Source organism: Phyllobates terribilis, unplaced genomic scaffold, assembly GCF_046119375.1.
Source record: "Phyllobates terribilis strain yellow unplaced genomic scaffold, ASM4611937v1 Scaffold_4__5_contigs__length_816908805, whole genome shotgun sequence".
Taxonomy (NCBI): Eukaryota; Metazoa; Chordata; class Amphibia; order Anura; family Dendrobatidae; genus Phyllobates; species Phyllobates terribilis.
In genome coordinates this window covers 730,147,445-730,170,444 of record NW_027362764.1, presented here as the reverse complement: position 1 = coordinate 730,170,444, position 23,000 = coordinate 730,147,445, and the positions used below count along the sequence as shown (strand labels likewise).

The window sequence follows — 23,000 nt, the reverse complement described above, 5'->3', positions numbered from 1 at the left end:
GGGGTAGATAGATAGATAGATAGATATGGGGTAGATATATAGATAAATAGATATGGGGTACATAGATAGATAGATAGATAGATAGATAGATAGATAGATATGAGGTAGATAGATAGATAGATAGAGAAATTATAGATATGGGGTAGATAGATAGATAGATAGATAGATAGATAGATAGATATGAGGTAGATAGATAGATAGATAAATTATAGATATGGGGTAGATAGATAGATAAAGAGATAATGATTACATTCTAGCTTATTGGCTGCCAGATAGATTGACAAACGGGTAGATAGATAAATAGATGCGATAGATAGATAGATAGATAGATAGATAGATAGATAGATAGATAGATATGGGGTAGTTAGATGGATAGATAAATAGATAGATGGATAGATAAATGATAGATAGATAGATATGGGGTACATAGATAGATAGATAAATTATAGATATGGGGTAGATAGATAGATAGATAGATAGATAGATAGATAGATATGGGGTAGATAGATAGATAAATAGATATGGGGTAGATAGATAGATAGATAGATAGATAGATAGATATGGGGTAGATAGATGGATAGATAGATGGATAGATATATATATAGATGGATAGATGATGGATGGATAGATAGATAGATAGATAAATTATAGATATGGGGTAGATAGATAGATAGATAATAGATGAATAGATAGATAGATAATAGATGAATAGATAGACAGATTGATAGATAGATAGATAGACAGATAGATAGATAGATAAAGAGATAGATAGACAGATATGGGGTAGATAGATAATAGAAGAGGCAGCACACCAATGCTATTCTAATGAAAAAAAACTGACAATTTTTATTCATCTATTAGTGTTAATATGCAACATTTTAAGTCCAAACACAAGCTGTGCATACACCGTGACTAATACACACACATACTGTACATATATATGTTAGTACTCATAGTTTAGTTAATTGCAATCAATTGTGGCAATACATACTGTACATAAAATACAGAAAAAGTGAAGCAAAATTGCATGAATATAATATCAAAAAATTATATATCTATAAGTGCAAAACATGAATTCATAGAAGTCATATATGATAAGAAATGTATTGGAACATTAATCATAAAAAGTGCAGAATTCATCAAATGAACATAGTGAAAACACCTGTGAATTAATATAGAACATAAGATGGCTCATCTGATGTCTTAATTAATGACCCATGATGCACCAGAATCGGGCGTACTGAGGTATGAATTGGGCATAGTACAGATTAGATCATAGTACCATATCGACACATGGTGAGGAAATAATGCTAATAAGTGTTGAGCGAGTATGTTCTGTTAACCCTTTCGCCGAGTATGCTCGGGCGAGCACCGAGTATTTACAGCTGCTCGGTGAAGTGTTTGAATCGCTCCTGTGTGCATGATTTGCGACTGTTTGACAGCTTTATTACATATGAGGAATGTCTATTTCTTACACATTCCTCACATGTATGAAAGCTGTCAAACAGTGGCAAATCATGCACATGGGAGGGATTAAAACATAACACCGAGCAGCTGTAAATACTCCGTGCTTGCCCGAGTATACTCGGCGAAAGGGTTAACAAAACATATTCGTTCATCACTAATGCTAGTATCTGCAGATGAGGAAAGGACATTGACATACTGTAGACCTCCTGGACCCCTGTGCGGCTGCGCCGGTTGCACCTTACAGCAGTTGTTTAGACAAATGACTGTCAGGCATCCTGACCACATGTCCAGCCCACCTGGCTTGGGCTTTCAGCGGGATTGAGCTGTTTGGCATGTCTGCTGTAGACAGTCCAGGTCTCGCTGGCATAGAGAAGTGTGGTAAGGACCACTGTGCAGTAAACCTTCAGCTTAGTGGTAAGGCTGAGACCCCTGAGTACAATCCAATATACACCGAATGCATTTTCTAGAAGAAAAGGGATCACTAGGTAGGATGGCAAAGTCACAAAACCGAAATATAAGAATTATAAGATGGAGTTCAATGTTCAAGCCGTTTGGCTGTAGAGCTTCCTTTCATTTCCTGGTACACACTTGTCTAAAATGCGCTACTGTTTTCAAATAATGGTGGTAATTTGATGACTTTTTTTTTACTAATGGTAGTCACAAAAGGGATTCTGGGAAACTTATCATTCACCTTTTTTGTATTTAAAATAATAGAATATTCAATTCATTTAACCTATCATTTATATCTATGAAGGAGTCCTTATGCAAGGTCTTATCTTGTAGTTTTTGGGACTTCTTCTCAATGCTCTCATCAAATTACCTGTTATTGCTAATTATAAATTTAGTTTTTAACCCCTTCATGACCAGAGCATTTTCCGTTTTTGCGTTTTCGAGTTTTTGCTCCCATTCTTCACAGAGCCATAACTTTTTTATTTTTTGGTCAATATGGCCGTTTGAGAGCTTATTTTTTGCAGGACGAGTTGTACTTTTGAACATCACTGGTTTTACCATATCGTGTACTGGAAAATGGTAAAAAAATTCCAAGTGCAGTGAAATTGCAAAAAAAATGCAATTCCACAGTTGTTTTTTGTTTATGTGCCACGTTCTCTGAATGCTAAAACTGACCTGCCATTATTATTCTCCAGGTCATTACGAGTTTGTAGACATCAAACATATATATATTTTTTTAATTTAAGTGGTAAAAAAAAATCCAAAGCTTTCTAAAAAAAAAAAAAATAATAAAATGGCGACATTTTCCAAGACCTGTAGCATCTCCATTTTTTGTGATTTGGGGCCGGGTGAGGGCTTTTTTGTTGCATGGCGAGATGACGTTTTTATTGATACCATTTTGGAGTCAATCTGATGTTTTGATCGCCCGTTATTGCATTTTATTGCAATGTTGAAACGACCAAAAAAAACTTAATTCTGGCATTTAGAATTTTTTTCTCGTTACGCCGTTTACCGATCGGATTAATTCTTTTTTTATATTGATAGATCGGGCGATTCGGAATGCAGCGATACCAAATATTTGTATGTGTTTTTTTTTTATTGTTTTATTTTGAATGGGGCGAAAGTGGGTGATTTAAACTTTTATATATTTTTCTTTTTTTATATATTTTTAAAAACATTTTTTTTTACTTTTTGCTTGCTTCAATAGTCTTCATGGGAAACTAGAAGTAGCACTTGTCCGATTGCCTCTGCTTCATACAGGTAAAGAACAGATCACCTATATGTAGCAGATTTGCTCACTTGTTATGAGCACCGACCAATGGGCGATTCTCATAGCAATCTGGCAATGACAACCACAGGGGTCTATTGAAGACCCCAAGTCATCATGCCAACCCATCGGTGACCCTCCGATCACGTAACGGGGTCACCGATGGGCGGGGCCAATGCCACGCTTCCGATACTAAAAGCCGTTGTCAGAAATTCACAGTGGCATTTAACTGGTTAACAGCCGCAGGTGGATCACGATTCCACCCGTGGCTGTTGCGGGCACATGTCAGCTGTATAAATCAGCTGGCATGTGCCTGGTTCAGTGCGGGCTCATCTGAAGCGGGGGATACGACATGTGCCATACTATTATGGCATATGTTGTAAAGGGGTTAAAAACTAACTATAGGTCAGAAAATCAAGTATTTTTTTCAGATGATGGAAGTCAAGTTATAGAGATTTGTTTATATCAGATGGTTGTATAAAGAGAAAGTTTTTTTAAAATGGGTATACTACATATAACCAGTATGTCCAAAAAATTGGAGCTGACGATGTTGGATTTAATATCAGGGTCAACATTGTTTATAAAAAAATTAAACTCATCTAACTCACCCAACATTCCAATCAAAATCAGAAAAATGTCATCTATGTATTGCCACTACCCCAAAACATCCTTGAAGTGGTGGTACATATAGATGAGATCTGTCCTAAATGTATCCTTACCTAAATTAGCATAGGCAGGCACCATGAAGGTACCCATAGGAGTTCCATATAGCTGTAACTAGAGCTTGTTCCCAAGCAGAAAATAATTTCTACCCTGGGCGAGCTCCAGCAAAACCAAAAAGAAAATTGCTTATTCTTAGAGTAAGATGTACCAAATACTCTCTTCCTTATTGCCATAAGGCCTTTATCATAATCTACAAATGTTTATGAAGATATCTGATTGAATGATGCCATAATGTCACCATTCGGAACCCTCACATGTTCTAATATCTGACACAAATCAGCTGTATCCCGAATAGGTTATTTTTGTAGTTTTTACAATGGGACTTTATACCACCTATATTGTTGAATATTGAGAATAATCTGGTGACTATTGGTCTACCAGGTGGGGTCTCCGTAGATATTTCTGTTTTTTTATGTAAAGTATGTACAACTTCGACTTTAGGGTGTTCTAAGTGGTCACATACAAACACACATTCAGCATAAGCTGCTCCCGACAGAGTATGGAAAATCATGTTCTATTTTTTATTTGCTGGTCATCTCACCCCACACATCTTTGAATATATGATGAGCCAAGAAGAAGAGACACATCTGTACTATTATGCCTCAGCATCTTGTATCACATGAAAGAAAAGCAGGTAATGTAAATGACTTGCAATCACATATGACTTTTGGGGTTTTAGTGGGCCAAGGCATTAAAGTGCCTGCCTTGTTTACAAAAATGATTTTAGAAAACCTCTTTAATATATATACAGTATATAACTGCTTTCTCTTTCAGGGTATATTCAGACAGATATTACAATTTCCAATCTGACATAGTTAATGCTCATATAGTGGGGAAAACATTCTAATCAATGGTTGTCAGTTCTTACTAAATACATGTTCAGTATCTGTCATAATCAGATGGAAACACTCAAGGGTTCCATTAGTTTTCATGTTAAACTAAGGAGAGAAAAAGGTATTAGACCACAGGGAACAACATGTTTCTCTATCGATAATCTTTAAACAAGAATGAATCTCTGTCAAACAAGTCTTTCCAAATCTGCAGGATAGAAATAAGAATAGAGCAAGGGAAATAATTGCTCATGGGTCATTGCTAGCAGCAGCAAGGGTGAATGTAGTGTTTTTCAACATCCAATTATAGAAAACCACAGTAGCTTCAACCGCTATGCTGAACAGCAAGGAGAGAGGTAATAGGTGTCTACAACTGTGACACACCGCCGGTCTAACGGCAGAAGACTGAAATAAATATACCGTATACAAAAACAAATTCTTTATAGATGTTATAACTATTACTGCATTATTTATCTATCTATCTATCTATCTATCTATCTATCTATCTATCTATCTCACATCTACCTATTTCTCTATCTATTTCATATCTATCTATCTGTATCACATCTATATCTATCTATCTATCCCATATCTATATATCCATCTCATATCTATCTTTCTATCTATTATCTATATGTCCGTCTATGTGCACACACAAACACTTATATATATACACTGCTCAAAAAAATAAAGGGAACACTCAAATAACACATCCTGGATCTGAATGAATGAAATATTCTCATTGAATACTTTGTTCTGTACAAAGTTGAATGTGCTGACAAGAAAATCACACAAAAATCATCAATGGAAATCAAATTTATTAACCAATGGAGGCCTGGATTTGGAGTCACCCCCAAAATTAAAGTGGAAAAACACACTACAGGCTGATCCAACTTTGATGTAATGTCCTTAAAACAAGTCAAAATGAGGCTCAGTATTGTGTGTGGTCTCCACGTGCCTGTATGACCTCCCTACAGTGCCTGGGCATGCTCCTGATGAGGTTGTGGATGGTCTCCTGTGGGATCTCCTCCCAGACATGGACTAAAGCATCTACCAACTCCTGGACAGTCTGTGGTGCAATGTGACGTTGGTGGATGGAGCGAGACATGATGTCCCAGATGTGCTCAATTGGATTCAGGTCTGGGGAATGGGCACGCCAGTCCATAGCTTCAATGTCTTCACCTTGCAGGAACTGCTGACACACTCCAGCCACATGAGGTCTGGCATTGTCCTACATTAGGAGGAACCCAGGGCCAACCGCACCAGCATAAGGTCTCACAAGGGGTCTGAGGATCTCATCTCGGTACCTAGAGGCAGTCACGCTACCTCTGGCGAGCACATTGAGGACTGTGCGGCCCTCCAAAGAAATGCCATCCCACACCATTACTGACCCACTGCCAAAGCGGTCATGCTGAAGGATGTTGCAGGCAGCAGATCGCTCTCCATGGCGTCTTCAGACTCTTTCACATCTGTCACATGTGCTCAGTGTGAACCTGCTTTCATCTGTGAAGAGCACAGGGCGCCAGTGGCGACTTTACCAATCCTGGTGTTCTGTGGCAAATGCCAAGCGTCATTCACGGTGTTGGGCTGTGAGCACAACCCCCATCTGTGGACGTCGGGCCCTCATACCACCCTCATGGAGTCAGTTTCTGCAGACACATGCACATTTGTGGCCTGCTGGAGGTCATTTTGCAGGGCTCTGGCAGTGCTCCTCCTGTTCCTCCTTGCACAAAGGCGGTCTTGCTGCTGGGTTGTTGCCCTCCTACGGCCCGCTCCATGTCTCCTGGTGTACTGGCCTGTCTCCTGCTAGTTCCTCCAGCCTCTGGACACTACGCTGACAGACACAGCAAACCTTCTTGCCACAGCTCGCATTGATGTGCCATCCATGATGAGCTGCACTACCTGGGCAACTTCTGTGGGTTGCAGAGTCCGTCTCATACTACCACGAGTGTGAAATCACAACCAACATTCAAAAGTGACCAAAACATCAGCCAGAAAGCATTGGTACTGAGATGTGGTCAGTGGTCCCCACCTGCAGAACCACTCCTTTATTGAGTGTGTCTTGAAAATTAGCAATAATTTCCTTCTATTGTCTATTCCATTTGCACAACAGCATGTGAAATTGATTGTCAATCAGTATTGCTTGCTAAGTGGACAGTTTGATTTCACAGAAGATTGATTTACTTGAAGTCATATTCCGTTGTTTAAGTGTTCCCTTTATTTTTTTGAGCAGTGTATATATATATATATATATATATATATATATATATATATATATATGATGTATATATGTTATACATTATAATCAGGACAGATTGAATATAATTGCTCATTTCTAACAGATAGATGGATAGATAAAAATATATATATCTATCTATCTACAGTTGTGCTCAAAAGTTTACATACTCCGGCAGAATTTTTCCTTTCTTGGCCTTGTTTTAGGGAGTATGAATGATAACAAAAAAGTTTTCCTCCACTCATGGTTATTGGTTGGGTGAAGCCATTTATTGTCAAGCTACTGTGTTTTCTCTTTTTAAATCTTAATGTCAACCAAAAACATCCAGATGACCCTGATCAAAAATTCACATACCCCAGTTCTTAACACCGTGTATTACCCCCTCTAACATCAATGACAGCTTGAAGTCTTTTGTGGTAGTTGTGGATGAGGTTCTTTATTTTATCAGATAGTAAAACTGCCAATTCTTCTTGGCAAAAAGCCTCCAGTTCCTGTAAATTCCTGGGCTGTCTAGCATGAACTGCGCACTTGAGATCTTCCCAGAGTGACTCAATGATATTGAGGTCAGGAGACTGAGATGGCCACTCCAGAACCATCACTTTGTTCTGCTGTAGCCAATGACAAATCGACTTGGCCTTGTGTTTTGGATCGTTCTCATGTTGAAATGTCCAAGTATGTCCCATGCGCAGCTTCCGGGCTGATGAGTGCAAATTTGCCTCCAGTATTTGCTGATAACGTGCTGCATTCATTTTTCTTCAACTTTTACCAAGTTTCCTGTGCCTTTGTAGCTCCCACATCCCCAAAACATCATCGATCCACCTTTGTGCTTTACTGTAGGAATGGTGTTCCTTTCATCATAGGCCTTATTGACCTCTCTCCAAATGTAACGTTTATGGCTGTGGCCAAAAATTTCAATTTTGTTCTCATCACTTCAAATTACCTTGTTCCAGAAGTTTTGAGGCTTGTCTCTGTGCTGTTTGGTGCATTGTAAGCAAGATACTTTGTGTCATTTGTGCAGTAATGGCTTTCTTCTGGTGACTCGACCATGCAGCCCATTTTTCTTCAAATGCCTCCTTAATGTGCATCTTGAAACAGCCACACCGCTAGTTTTCAGAGAGTCCTGAATTTCAGCTGATGTTATTTGTGGGTTTTTCTTTGCATCCTGAACAATTTTCCTGGCAGTTGTGGCCAAAATTTTTGTTGGTTTACCTGACCACTGTTTGGTTTTTACAGAGCCCCTGATTTTCCATTTGTTTATCACAGTTTGAACGCTGCTGACTGGCATTATCAATTCTTTGGATACCTTTTTGTATCCCTTTCCTGTGTTATACGGTTCAACTACCTTTTCACGTAGATCCATTGACAATTATTTTGCTTTCCCCATAACTCACAATCCAAAAATGTCAGTGGCTGGATGAAAGATGCAAGAGTCTGTCTGGATCCAGAAACTCACTCAGCTTTTATGCACACACACTGATTACAAGCAAACAGGTCACAGGTGAGGATGTTACCTTCAGTAGCCATTCAAACCTATTTGTGTTAAATTCTGAGCATGTTATCAGGCCAAAATCACCAGGGTATATGAACTAATGATCATGGTTATCTGAATGTTTTTGGTTGACATTAAGATTTAAAAAGAGAAAACATAGTAGTTTGACAATAAATTGCTTCACCCAACCAATAATCATGAGTAGAGAAAAAGTTTTTTTGTTATCATTCATATTCTCTGAAACAAGGCCAAGAAAGCAAAAATTCTGCCGGGGTATGTAAACTTTTGAGCACAACTCTATCTATCTATCTATCTATCTATCTATCTATCTATCTATCTATCTATCTATCTATCTATCTATCTATCTATCATCTATCCTCTAATATGTATGTATGGTTCGCTAACATCTGTCTATCTGTAGTATATATCTAGAGTATCTATTTGTCTATTTATACGACTATTTTAACATGTTGTGATTTACATAGGAAATAATGGTATGAACATGAAGTAGAAAGTTAAAAAACCTCCATAAACCAATTACAAACCCAATATTGAGCCTTCCTGTAGCTCAGTATTGTATTTTGAGATTATGTGTTGCTTTAACACTTATGGGTGATGATTAAAAGAGTCTATTTTCTTTTGTTTTGTTTATCATTTAAATCGAGTTGGAGCACTCCATCTTTTCTTGTGGACAATAACTTTTTGGATATTTAGGTAATTGCCCTGGAGCTTTCACCTACATCTTTTTCTACCAGTGATGTTTTAGTTCTATTGTATCTATCTAAACATATATAAAGTTATCCCTCATATTCCTTATAATCATTGCATCTCGAATAGAATTGCTCATCTCTCATAGATAGATAGAGAGATACATAGATAGATAGACAGACAGATAGATATGGATAAATAGATATATGGATAGATATGGATAAATATATAGATATATGGAAAGATAATAGGTGAAAGATAAATACAGTAGATAGATTGCAGTTATTTTGTTATATTTGCAGATTTAATATACTTGTATCAATAACCAATTCACACACTATCTTCATTCTTTGTCCCATAAACATGGCAGCTATTAGCTGTGGCCATCCAGGTAGTCCAATCTATGGAAGAACAAGTGGCAATGGTTTCAATTACAATGATGTTGTGACATTCTCTTGTAACATGGGATATGTTATGCAAGGACCAACGAGAGCTCAATGTCAGGCAAATCGGCAATGGAGTCATCCACCTCCCATCTGTAAAGGTAAGAGATAATTATTTTAGTGGTATTTTTTCCCCTTTTAAATATATACTGTGTATATACAGTACAGACCAAAAAGTTTGAACACACCTTCTCATTTAAAGATTTTTCTGTATTTTCATGACTATGAAAATTGTACATTCACACTGAAGGCATCAAAACTAAGAATTAACACAGGTGGAATTATATACTTAAAAAAGTCTGAAACAACTGAAAATATGTCTTATATTCTAGGTTCTTCAAAATAGCCACCTTTTGCTTTGATGACTGCTTTGCACACTCTTGGCATTCTCTTGATGAGCTTCAAGAGGTAGTTACCAGAAATTGTCTTCCAACAATCTTGAAGGAGTTCCCAGAGATGCTTAGCACTTGTTGGCCCTTTTGCCTTCACTCTGCAGTCCAGCTCACCCCAAACCATCTCGATTGGGTTCAGGTCTGGTGACTGTGGAGGCCAGGTCATCTGGCGTAGCACCCCATCACTCTCCTTCTAGGTCAAATAGCCCTTACACAGCCTGGAGGTGTGTTTGGGGTCATTGTCCTGTTGAAAAATAAATGATGGTCCAACTAAGCGCAAACCAGATGGAACAGCATGCCGCTGCAAGATGCTATGGTAGCCATGCTGGTTCAGTATGCCTTCAATTTTGAATAAATCCCCAACAGTGTCACCAGCAAAGCACGCCCACACCATCACACCCCCTCCTCCATGCTTCACGGAGGGAACCAGGCATGTAGAGTCCTTCTGTTTACCTATTCTGCATCGCCCAGAGACACGGTGGTTGGAACCAAAGATCTCAAATTTCGACTCATCAGACCAAAGCACAGATTTCCACTAGTCTAATGTCCATTCCTTGTGTTCTTTAGCCCAAACAAGTCTATTCTACTTGTTGCCTGTCCTTAGCAGTAGTTTCCTAGCAGCTATTTTACCATGAAGGCCTGCTGCACAAAGTCGCCTCTTAACAGTTGTTGTAGAGATGTGTCTGCTGCTATAACTCTGTGTGGCATTGACCTGGTCTCTAATCTGAGCTGCTGTTAACCTGCGATTTCTGAGGCTGGTGACTCGGATAAACTTATCCTCAGAAGCAGAGGTGACTCTTGGTCTTCCTTTCCTGGGGTGGTCCTCATGTGAGCCAGTTTCTTTGTAGCGCTTGATGGTTTTTGCAACTGCACTTGGGGACACTTTCAAAGTTTTCCCAATTTTTCGCACTGACTGACCTTCATTTCTTAAAGTAATGATGGCCACTTGTTTTTCTTTACTTAGCTGCTTTTTTCTTGCCATAATACAAATTCTAACAGTCTATTCAGTAGGACTATCAGCTGTGTATCCACCAGACTTCTGCACAACACAAGTGATGGTCCCAACCCCATTTATAAGGCAAGAAATCCCACTTATTAAACCTGACAGGGCACACCTGTGAAGTGAAAACCATTTCCGGTGACTACCTCTTGAAGCTCATCAAGAGAATGCCAAGAGTGTGCAAAGCAGTCATCAAAGTAAAAGGTGGCTACTTTGAAGAACCTAGAATATAAGACATATTTTCAGTTGTTTCACACTTTTTTGTTAAGTATATAATTCCACATGTGTTAATTCATAGTATTGATACCTTCAGTGTGAATGTACAATTTTCATAGTCATGAAAATGCAGAAAAATCTTTAAATGAGAAGGTGTGTCCAAACTTTTGGTCTGTACTGTATATATATATATATATATATATATATATATATATATATATATACAGCTCTGCCAAAAATTAAGTGACCACTGCATAATTTTCATTTTCTCAGATTTTTCTGTTTATAGGTATATTTTTGAGTAAAATGTACAATGTTGTTTTAGTTTATAAACTACTGACTACATGTCTCCGAAATTCAAAGCTAAAAATTTTGTATTTATTTGCAGCAAATGAGAAATAGTCAAAATAATGAAAAAGAAACAGTTCTTTCAGACCTCAAATTACACATGTTTTAACTCAGGAACAGTTCAGAAATCAATATTTGGTGGACTAACCATGATTTTTAATCACAGCTTTCTCTCGTCTTGGCATGCTTTCCACCAGTCTTTCCATGCTTTCCAATAGAAAACTGTTCAGTTTTTCTCTTAATTTTTGTCAGAGCTGTATATGTGTATATATAAATAAATATATACACATTTTTTCATTCTCTTTCTAGTAGCACATCAACCTCTCCTGCCTAACAAGTGTCTAAAGTTGAAAAAATGGGGTGAAAATTCTTTCTAAGGATATGTGCACATGGAGTTTTTGAGGCTTTCTAAAACAATGAGTTTTCAAATGGAAACAGCTCCAGGAAACTCTCCTTCTTTGGGGTATGTGCACACAAAGTTTTTTAGATGCCTGAACCAGCATCGAAGCAAAAGACACTCAAGGTAGACTCCAGTGATGTTTACCCTGCAGAGTCTCTTCGGATGTATTTTTAGGTATCTTTGACACCTGCTTTTTTTTCTAATTAAATTCTATCCATAACATAGTGGTGGTTTTTCAAGTGGAAGCCCCAGAAGAATGGACCACTCACCTTCTTTAGTCGCTTAACAGCTTTTGAAGCCTGAAGCAGTTAAAAGAAGTTATATAAAATGGAACATCTACACAGCAAATCATTGTGACATTGCTGTACATGTTAATTATTTTTTTTGTCCTTTTTTTAAGGGGGTTCCAGGTAAAAACCATCTGAAAAAGTCATTGTGTGTACATACCATTATGGAGTTTTTGGAGTTTTTTTTATTCTTCTTAAATAATCTAGTATTTGGAGCGTTGTGGAAGAGTTTTTTACCTGAAATTTTATTTTTCTCAGCCTTCTGATTTGACGGTGCCTAGTTTGGAGCAGATTCCATCAGGAGCCACTTCAAAATAATTATATTCACTTTTTATCATCAGTTGTTTTTTAAAACCCGAAATGATTAAAGCGCTGAAAACATTGAACAAACAAACAACAAAATGGTTTAACAATTTAAATAGAAAGGAAGAGTCTTTTAAATGGTTTTTAAGCAATTTCTATGTGTTTTTTTTCTTTTTGGGGTAAAGCCTCATCAAAAACTCTGTGCAGCCATACCCTCACTTAAATAGTTGCATCCCATATTAATTAAGTACTATAAATACTACAGATTCTGAGACATTTAATAAAGAAAATAGAAATTATAAAATTATTCTTTCTCCCTCTTTCTTTAGAGCCCATCATGTCTATATATGAAATTGCTTTCAATAAGATCTGTGTAATGCTTTATTTTCCCTGCGGAGGCACTGCAGGAATATTGGACACTTGTTACTAAAAAAATATGTTGTTAATAATGTAAATTATGCCAGCAACATACACTATATGGAAAAAATGTATTTAAATCACCTCTTTATTGTTAAATTCAGATTTTTCCGGTCAGCCCCATTCTGCTTTAATTAATGTATAAAAGAAGGGGTCATCATAACTAGCTCAATAAACTTAAGCATGGTACTATAAAAGGATGCATCCATTGTAGCAAATCAGTTTTTTTTTATGTATTTTCTTCATGATCACCTGTGAGTATAATTATTGGAAAGTGCAAGAGTTTAGGAAACTCAGCAATTCAGCCGCAAAGTGACAAACCTTGGAAAGTTACAGAATGGGGTCGCCAAGTGCTGAAGAACAGAGGGCAGATAAGTCAACAAAAGCTTCACTGGTACTAACAGCACCAAACACTGTGTACAGGGAACTATATGGAATTATGGGTTTTCATGGCTGAGTGAAAGTCTAACATCACCAAGTTACAGTCTTACATCACCAAGTTACCAAGTCTTACATCACCAAGTCTTACATCACATCAGTGTGAAAGTCTTACATCACCAAGCACAATGCCAAGTGTCAAATGAAGTGGCTGAAGCCTTGTATAAGTGTTCTGTGGAGGGAAGAATCACGCTTTTCTATCTGGAAACTAATTGATGAGTCTTGGCTTGGTGACAACCAAGAGGTTACTTGTCTTACTGCATTGTGCCAGCTGTAAAGTTTAGTAGAGGGGGGATAATGCCATGGAATTGTTTTTTTAGAAGTTGGCCTAGGCCCTCTAGTTCCAGGAAAGAGAAATCTTAATGCCTTAGAACCCTAGGAGATTTTGCATGCTTCTAACTTTGTGTCTAAGAGGTAACGTTTCTCCTTGCGGAGAGTGACATGTTAAGCATGTCAAGGTGAGGAGACTTTTTAAGCCGCAATGCTCCTCTGGGAAAAATGCAAATTGACTCTTCATAGAGGAAGAGAACTAGAACTCTAGTGCCACCTATAGGAAGTAGCAATCCTAAAAGTCAATATTGACCCTTTAACGAGCCTTATCACATGACTTAGGATAAAATCCAGAACCAGAAACTCTAACTTTGTGGAAACAGTTTAGAGAAGTCCCTTTTCTGTTCCCGAAGACTTTGCTCTAATGCATAAAGTGAAGTCCTTAAAGACATTATTTGGGGAGTTTGGCAGAAGAACATGAGTAGCCGCAGAGTCCTGGACTCAACCCCACCTAACACCTTTTGGGCAAGCTAGAATGTAGATTGTGATGCAGGCCATCTTCTCCAATATTAGTGTCTGATGACGCAAATGCTCTACTGGATGAATGGTCAAAAATTCTCCAAGGTACACCACAAAATCTTGTAAAAAGCTTTCCCAGAAGGCCGCAAAGAGCAGCCAGCTGCATATTAACGCTTATAGATTTAGAATGGAATTTTATAAAAGTAGGTGACCCAGTAGTTTTGTCCTTAAAGTGTACATCAAAGGCATCTGTCGAAAAATCCTCCTGACATACTGTATACTTCTAACTCACAATGCAAATGCAGTGTGAATAGAAACTAATATGGTCCCTAATATTTTTTGTCACATTTGTTACCTCTGTTCTTTATATTTCATGAATGTTACTTACTAGACCAGTCATAGCCACTTAGTCAATGACAAGTTTTTACAGCAAGTTTACCTCTTATTTGACAAAGTGTTTCCATCTTTCTGGAGTGTATTTCCCTTGACTCCAGTAAAATATTATCAATCAGTATTCTATAAATCTCAAAAGCAATTAAGGAAGCAGAACAGAGCAGGGATCCAAGATAACCTTGTGAATGCTTCTGTGTCACGCAGAGGTTAGCAATAAATTTCAGCCAAGATATGGAAATTAAAGCGTAGTTATGGAGTCAAGTGAGATGTACGTGGGCTGTGAATCTTGAAACTGGCCTTCTTTGCCCATTGAACTCGCTTCACCTTCGCAGAAGAAATTTTTTTTACCTCCCACAACTCAGAACTAAGTCATCCAGATTTATCGCTATAAAATGGGTGTCTATTATTCATTTTATTGCTGTATTAATTGCATGAGGGGACAAGAAAGAAATGGTGGTGGCCATTAAAATATGAGAATTGCATTGCCAAAATGTTCTGTCAAATATCTGTTGGGTTTGCATGCCTGGGTAATTGCTGATATAGAAGAACATTGAGGAGGAAGCACACAAGTAATGCCCCGTGACTTGCCTTTGCCTTACCACTACAAAATACATATTCCTGTTGACATTTTTACATCTCACCTCTGTCTTGTCCTATAGCAGTGACAACAAAGGACTTAAAAACCAAGGGTATCAAACCTTGGTGTCAATTCATGACATTGGATTAGTATACTAAAACCTTCTCAATCCCTTTCTCCTCCAACTTTCATTGGAATCTCTCGCCTGCATTGGATGCATTCCCAATATTTCACAGTGGCCATTGCCCACAACCGGGAAAGTGACTGCACACATTCTGCCCCCATAAGGAACATCCCATTCCAAGGTATTTTTGCTAGAGTTCTTAAGAGCTTACAACCTAGGAACACAAAAAATAGGGGTGATAGAAAATAAAATAAGTTTTGGGTTCATACAATTGTCCAATTGTACAATTCTGTGTATTTAAAAAAAACACAAAGACAAAACTAAAACATAACAGTACAAAAAAAGCTACATGAGCCAGTCACCGAGAGAGTATCTGTGCGTGAAGTGCATTGAGTTTGCGGAATAGTGCTGAATTGACAAATTAAGCTCCGAAGAATAATGAACAAGGTGCAGAAATAGGAAAAGGGGCTGATTGGTGAGTGTAGTATGTCAGTCTAAAAGGATGTGCTTATTTTGGGCACTCTATAAACTGTTGGATGTTGGGAATAACCCAAATTTCCAGGGTAATTAAAAAAATTGCAGCACGACAAAAAGTATTGGACAGCAGAGCGAGAGGTTCAGAATATGGAAGATGTTAATTTAAAGGACAAAACTAGAGGTGTCTCGCCTGGAAAAAATTTGACAGAAGAAAGAGACAGCCGTGGGTCTTTTTCAAGCATACTTAAAAGTATGCTTGAAAAAGACCTATGGCTGGTCAAAACGTCACATATGTGGCAGAATAAACGGAACCTTGAAGGTTTTTTTCTCCTAAATTTGACGTTGTCTTTTTCTTCCGTTAATTTAAAGGACGCCTGTCACACACATAATACGTTGTAAATAAGCTATACCATGATATAGAGAACTGAAAACCATACTAGCACTGTACCTGTCACTGGTAAAGCGCCTGAGAAAATAACTTTTAATTAGTATGTAAATAAACGGGTTTTGATGCACCCCTTGGAGTGACCAAGAGAAGAGCTTGGTGGACCATTAAGGCAACTCATTTTGCATTTTCATGGCTTTCCTGCTTCTAATAAACAGTGCTGACTTCCCGTGAAGCCATTTTCCTAAAGAAAGTTGGCTTGTATGTGCTTGCATACTCACACTGCCTGTGCCCTGACTCCTCTCTGCTGATGTCACTTGCTAAACTTCCGGGTGCACTTGTTTAAGGAGAAGTGAAGCAGAGAGGAGCCTGGGAGGAGAAAGAGCCAGGCAACTGTTTGTGTTTGCAGCCAGGTACAGGCAGTGTCAATGCACAATCACACACACACATCAGCTAACTTCAGGCAGCACTCACTCCGGGAAGCGAGAGCTGTCAATCAGAAGCAGGGCACCCAATCAGCGCTGGCGTCACAGTCCTCACTTCCTGTCTAATTGAACATGAAGAGGAAGTTAGAGATCAGCTGCAGCCTGGTCTTCCTCTTCAAGTTCAAGTCAACAGGAGGTGGGGACAGTGACATCATCGCTGATTGGGCACCGGGGTCACATATCACAACAACCACACAAGGAGCCGTGGGACCGCGAGTGCTGACACTGCTAGAACAGCGCCAACATGGGAGGTGAGTATAGGCTTTTTTATTTTATCTGGACCATACATTTAGATCAAGAAGGGGTTGTCCAAGTAGTGGACAATCCGTTTAATTATGGCTCTGATGGGTATTTTAAAGGAAAATTAAACATAAGAAAAAAAAATTAAAAATGTTTATTTCAAAACATTTGATAATATTATGGCTTTGTGGAAAATTAATAGATTCTGATAAGGGATTATATTAGTTTAGTTTTTTTGGAAAAGGAAAGTCCTGCTCCATTCAAGGCTGGACCTCCTTAACCATGGGGCCCCATTAGAGACAATATCTGTTTTTATGTTTCAACTTACCTTTGAATATACATTATATTGATATCAGTACATATCAGTACTCAACAATGCATAAATTACTTTTTCAGCTTCTGCTATTTTCTGCTAATGATTTACATTTTACATGTAGTTGTCAACTGTACCGATCCTGGGATTCCAGAAAACTCCATCCGAGAAAGTAAAATTGAACACGGAAACTTCACCTACGGAACGGTGGTGTTTTATGACTGCAATCCAGGATATTATTTGTTTGGATCATCTGTGCTCGTCTGTCAGCCAAATGGGCAGTGGGACAAGTCGCTTCCAGAATGTATCAGTAAGTGAAAGTCTGCAGCTCATTAAAAAAACATAATTAATTAGATTTAACTATTTTTTCTAAAGTTGAGGAACTTAACTTTCCATTCACGAATTCAACTTATTGGCCTTTAAAGGGAATGTGTAATAAGAAATATACCTACTTTTTGAATTAAGGTACTCTTTACTCATGCATCCTGTAATTTAAGCTAATTCATTCGAACATTAGCAGCAATGGACTTACTCAGACCCTATCTTTTATATTGAAGCATCTAATGTGCGCGTGAAAAGGTCATTGTGAGGGGAGGAGGGGGAGCAGGGTCAGGTGGGAAAGTGATTATAGTTATTGGTGAATCCTGTTATCAACTGTATATAGAGGTGTTATCTGTCTTTGTAATCCTGCCTGAGATGATAATGAGACTTCTGAAAAGTCTTCTATAAAAAAGAGCCTTATTGACCAGTGGAAAAAAAATGGCAAGATTTCTACATATTTTTTAAATACTGCTTGTAATATGAGAAATAAAAGAAACAATGCCATTTGTTTTACATAAAAAACACAAAAACCTAATTTAAAGAATATGTCATTTTCCGATTATATATTCCCCTTAAGGAATGCAGAGTAGTCTGAAGTGTATTTATTGGTTGGTTGCATCAACAGAAAAGAAGTAGAGAATGATCTAAGTACATTGCATTGCTTATCTGCTTCTGATTTTCACTTAGACTGTTTTGTAGTAGGCTTCAGAGCTGAAATAAATAAATACCATATCAATCTATATCTAAAAGAAAAAGACAAAAAAAAGCCGTGCGCCATAGTGTAGACATTTCGGGTAAATGTAGTGACTCTGAGAGTAAGTGGAACTGCTCAATAGGGATGCGTGGACCCGTGGAAGTTTGGGTTCAGCCTTAGTCCAAAGTTCGACTTTCGCCCAAAGCTGTACCCGAACTTGAACCTGAACCCAATAGAAATTAATGGGGACCCGGGCTTTGTAGCTGGAAAATCTCTCTCTCTTTTCTCCTCTCTCTCCTCCCTGAACTCCTTAACTGTAAAACGGACTTCCAGGAGAAGTCGGTGTTCAGAGTTCACCTCTGGACACTAGGTGTCCAGTACAGACCCCGATGTTTTGCATTCGGGTTCACTCATTTGTACTGCTCACCTAAGCGAGATGTGCTTACAACAGCCACAACTGTGTCCAAGAATTTGTAAAGAGTGGACCAGCCGCTCCTTCTCCTCCGATTATGTACGATGGGCAACTGCGATGAGTAATGTAGTAGACTGTGTTTGGGTGTTCACCTCCAGTAGGTCTTTACACCCAAAAATGATGCATGCCAGAGCACACAGTGGCTCGGTCTGTACTACTAAAGTCAATGGCCCATCGGCGCATATGCCGGAAGCCATCTTGTGGTGGGGTTCGAATGTAAGCTCCGATGGTACCACTGAACATAGTGAAGAACGCAATGTGAACGCACCCTTACATGAAATCTTCCTCCTATTTGCAGAAAGGCACAAAATAGGGAGCAGGTCCACCGGGCAGCTCACTTTGGCTTCTCTACATCAGCTCTGCTTGATATACAAGTTTTTAACAATGAGCAACTAGAGAAAGATCTGTCAATCAAGTCATCCTGAGAGGGAAGAAGCTGTTGAGAGCTGCCCAGCAGACACTTTTCCCCATCTATTTCTTAACCTACTTTTTGTCTGAAATTTTCCAAAATTTAGTACCATGTCTGGATTTCATCCTGTCGCCGATTTGGACTGAACTGAAAGTTTCATTTGTCAAAATTACCTCCATCTACGCTATTGCTACATTTGGTGTATGAGGGTCTGCTCATGGAGGGTACAGGTTCTTCTTCCAGAGATCTTGCTGATGTAGGGAGTATGGGGATGGTATTTTAGGCACAATAATGAATGATTTTCATAGATTTTGTTTGGAAAGGGAGATCATTTTGAGAATACAAGATGAAAAGTGCACAGACCTGAACTTTATTCTTCTTATCCAAAATCCATAGCATGACCAAAGCCTCCATGTAATAAAGAAACTATAATCCTAAGGAGCTTTTTCAAGATGCTACATACCGGAATTAAACTTGTCATCTCTGTTTGCAGTGATTGACTGTGGTCATCCCGGAGTTCCTCCAAATGCAATTATTTCTGGTGAGAAGTTTACATTTGGATCTACTGTTCATTATTCCTGCACTGGAAGAAGAACCTTAATAGGCCATTCTACAAGGACCTGTCAGTTAAATGGGCAATGGAGTGGATCTCTACCTCACTGCTCAGGTAAGCAGAGAAAATGGAAAATAAAGGATTTCCTTCTTGAATTTTTCTGTGAACTTACGTAATGGAAAGTCTGTGTTCATACTACGGTATTAAAGGGAATCTGTTACCATGTTTTTGCTGCTCCATCTTAAAGCAGCATTATGCATGGGTAGAGACCCTGATTCTATCAATGTATCATTTACTGTGCTTTTTGCTGCAGTTCTGATAAAATCACAGTTAGATCTGTTGCAGATCTCTGAATGCTGAATTTCTCTGTGTACTGTGCATAGGCAGAAAGCTGCCAATCAATGGTGGGGGTGGAGTTATACAGAGCACATGAATATGGAGGACTACCTGGCAACATGTTTACTAGTCCTTTACTAATAATTTATTTCTGATAAAACTGTGATTTATCAAAACTACAGCAAGTATCCCAGCAAGTAACACGTCACTGGAATAAGGGTCTTTGTCTCTATGTCTTGCTGCTTTCAGATTACGTGGAAAAAAACTGATGACAGATTCTCTTTAAAATCTATTACCGTTTTTTGTATACTGCTCCTATTCAGACCATTGTATCTCTATGTTTACAGACTACAAAACCAGTGTGTAGTCTGATTCTACAGTCATGGAGGTATCACAGAGTGGCGCTCCATTTAGCAGAGGCGGGTATGCAGTCGCTTCGTCTGAAGGGAGTCATAGATTTCCTGACAGCAGACACTTGTAAACACCAGGAATTTTAATATTATTTCTACATAAGTAACAGCCAAGTAACAGGTAGTAGCATTGATTAGATCTTCCATGTTACGTAAAGAGTGTAAAATGTTACATTGTGCTCCTTTAGTAGCGTAGTGTGGGGACTGTTCATTCGGAAGCTGCTATGTCTGTATGTTTATATTATTTAGGCATTATATTAATAGTTTACTATATGTTTGTAGATTTTCTTGGGTCACTGTATGTTGATAATTGAGCAATATGGTGGTATTTATTAATGCATTGTATAGCACTGCTGCATAGCCAAATTTTTTGTAATGTATGGTAGTTAGTGATGAGCGAGTATGTTTTGTTAACCCTTTCACTGAGTATACTCGGGCGAGCACCGCGTATTTATAGCTGCTCGGTGATATGTTTGAATCACTCCCGTGTGCATGATTTGCAACTGTTTGACAACTTTAATACATGTGAGGAATGTGTAAGTGGTTTTCCACAAGCAGGAGTCTGAGGGCCAAATATCCATCACCGTCAGCTTATTCTAAACAGGCTGTAAAAATCTGTAGATATTCTTTCCTACAAGCAATGTATATATGTTTTTTATATATGGGGTCCCATGGAGTGTGCCAAACATTTTTTTTTTTAGAAATCTACAAAAAGCGTCTCCGTCCCAAATTGTAGGCATATGAAGACATAGGATTTTTTTGTGTATCTTTATAATACAGCCATGCGCACGAGATTAGAAAGAGGCAGAATGTGAAGTCCTTGTATACTGAACTCCCACCTTGAGCTTTATTATGTTCTATTTATAAATTGTTTTATTCTGCTTTCTCCTCTTTATTTTATTCTGTTTTGTTTCTTTGCATCCAAAATGGCCTTGGTCAACATTTCCTTGCTTCTGAAATTGATTTTTCACTAGTTTTAATCTTTGCTACAGTTTTAGCCCTTTTGAGGACAAATATAAAAATGAATGGTATACTATAGGCTATACTTACAGAATTAGCAAATGAGCGAATCCGGAGAAATTCGAATTCGACACATCTGCTAAAATTTCTTCAAAAATTTTGATCTCAAAATTAAATGTGTCTTATGATGCTCTGAGATATCTTCAGACCCCAGAGAATAATAAAAGTTTAAATATATATATATATATATATATATATATATATATATATATGTTACTGTAAAAGTCAGAAGGCCGGTAAAACCTACTATTTACGGGTCAATCTGGACATTTACCTAGGCCGTCGGAAAAAGCTCAAAATGAAAAGTAAAATTGGACTTTTACCGGTGTAGTCTTGGTAAATCTTAACATTTCTCAACAGCGTTGGTAAAAGTCAGATGTATTCCTTATAAATGAACGATTTTGGACTTTTACCTGGGCGAATTGGTAAATCTTTACATTTACCAGCATGTGTTGGTAAAAGTAACTACATTTACCAACTGCGCTTACACGCTTCTCAGCTACATTTGCCAAGAAGCCATGGTAAATGTGCACATTTACCAACTGCGCTTGGTTAAAGTCAGATGGTCCATCTTCACACCTGATATTTCTGACTTTTACCACGCTCGACGGTAAATGTTAACATTTACCAAGACTTCACAGGTAAAAGTCCAATTGTTAGAACCTTGCTCTTAGGTTTTTTTTCCTTTGCTGGTCACATGACCTTGTTGGCCTATTTAAGCCTGCTCCGCCCTTCTGGCTTTGCTGGACTTCATTGTATAACTACTTTCTAGCTAGCCTGTGCTCTGTATCTAACTCTGTTAGTTTGCTTGGTCTACGGACCTCTATGTTCTATATATTTTGTTTGCTCGTCTGTCTGCTACTATTTCTGTTAGGAGGTGTCCCATTTTCCTCCCAGTCCTTAGTACTTGTAGGGATTCCTTCCCCACATAGATAGGTCTCCGTACAGACTAGCTTAGGACTTTAGCAGGTCTGATCGCAGGATCAGGTTCCCTGTTACATCGTAGGGATTCAGCTGAGTTCTATCATAGGGACAGATCTCCTCTCTTTCCTTAGCTCTGGTAGCAGAACATAACAGTAAGTCCAGCCAGCAAATTCTCTAAGGAAAGATTTTTCTGTTCCATCATGGTGTCGGTTCAGGATTTGGCTCATCGCCTGCAGGGACTCTCTCTGGAGGTGGCCGAGCTCCGTCATCACGTGAGTAACTGTCCTGGAGCACATTTCTTGGAGCCTAAGGTATGTTTGCCGGATTTATTTTTTGGTGAACACCGAGAATTTTTTTCATTTAAAAATGCTTGCTTATTGTATTTTCGTTTGAGACCCAAGTCCTCTGGGGATGAATCCCAGCGCATAGGGTTCATAATGTCACTTTTGCGCAAAGAGCCTCAGGAGTGGGCCTTTTCTTTGCCACCTAGTGATACATGCTTCAGATCAGTGGATAGTTTTTTTTCTGCTTTGGGACTATTATATGATGATCCTGACCGTGTCGCATCAGCTGAGACTGAGTTGAGACGTTTGAAACAGGGATCAGGTAATGTGGAAAAATATTGTACTCATTTCCGTCGATGGTCTACTCAAACAGGGTGGAA

General features: G+C 38.4%; 1 protein-coding gene across 7 annotated transcripts in view; it reads left to right on the top strand.

Moving 5' to 3' along the window:
- Positions 1–23,000, top strand: part of CSMD3 (CUB and Sushi multiple domains 3) — a 2,085,767-nt gene that overhangs the window by 1,871,977 nt on the left and 190,790 nt on the right. For all 7 annotated transcript variants that reach the window (XM_073679791.1, XM_073679790.1, XM_073679789.1 and 4 more), the window contains 3 exons: positions 9,541–9,714; positions 17,322–17,507; positions 19,587–19,760. In XM_073679791.1, the coding sequence (XP_073535892.1) occupies positions 9,541–9,714; positions 17,322–17,507; positions 19,587–19,760 (534 nt within the window). The remainder of the gene's footprint in view (positions 1–9,540; positions 9,715–17,321; positions 17,508–19,586; positions 19,761–23,000) is intronic.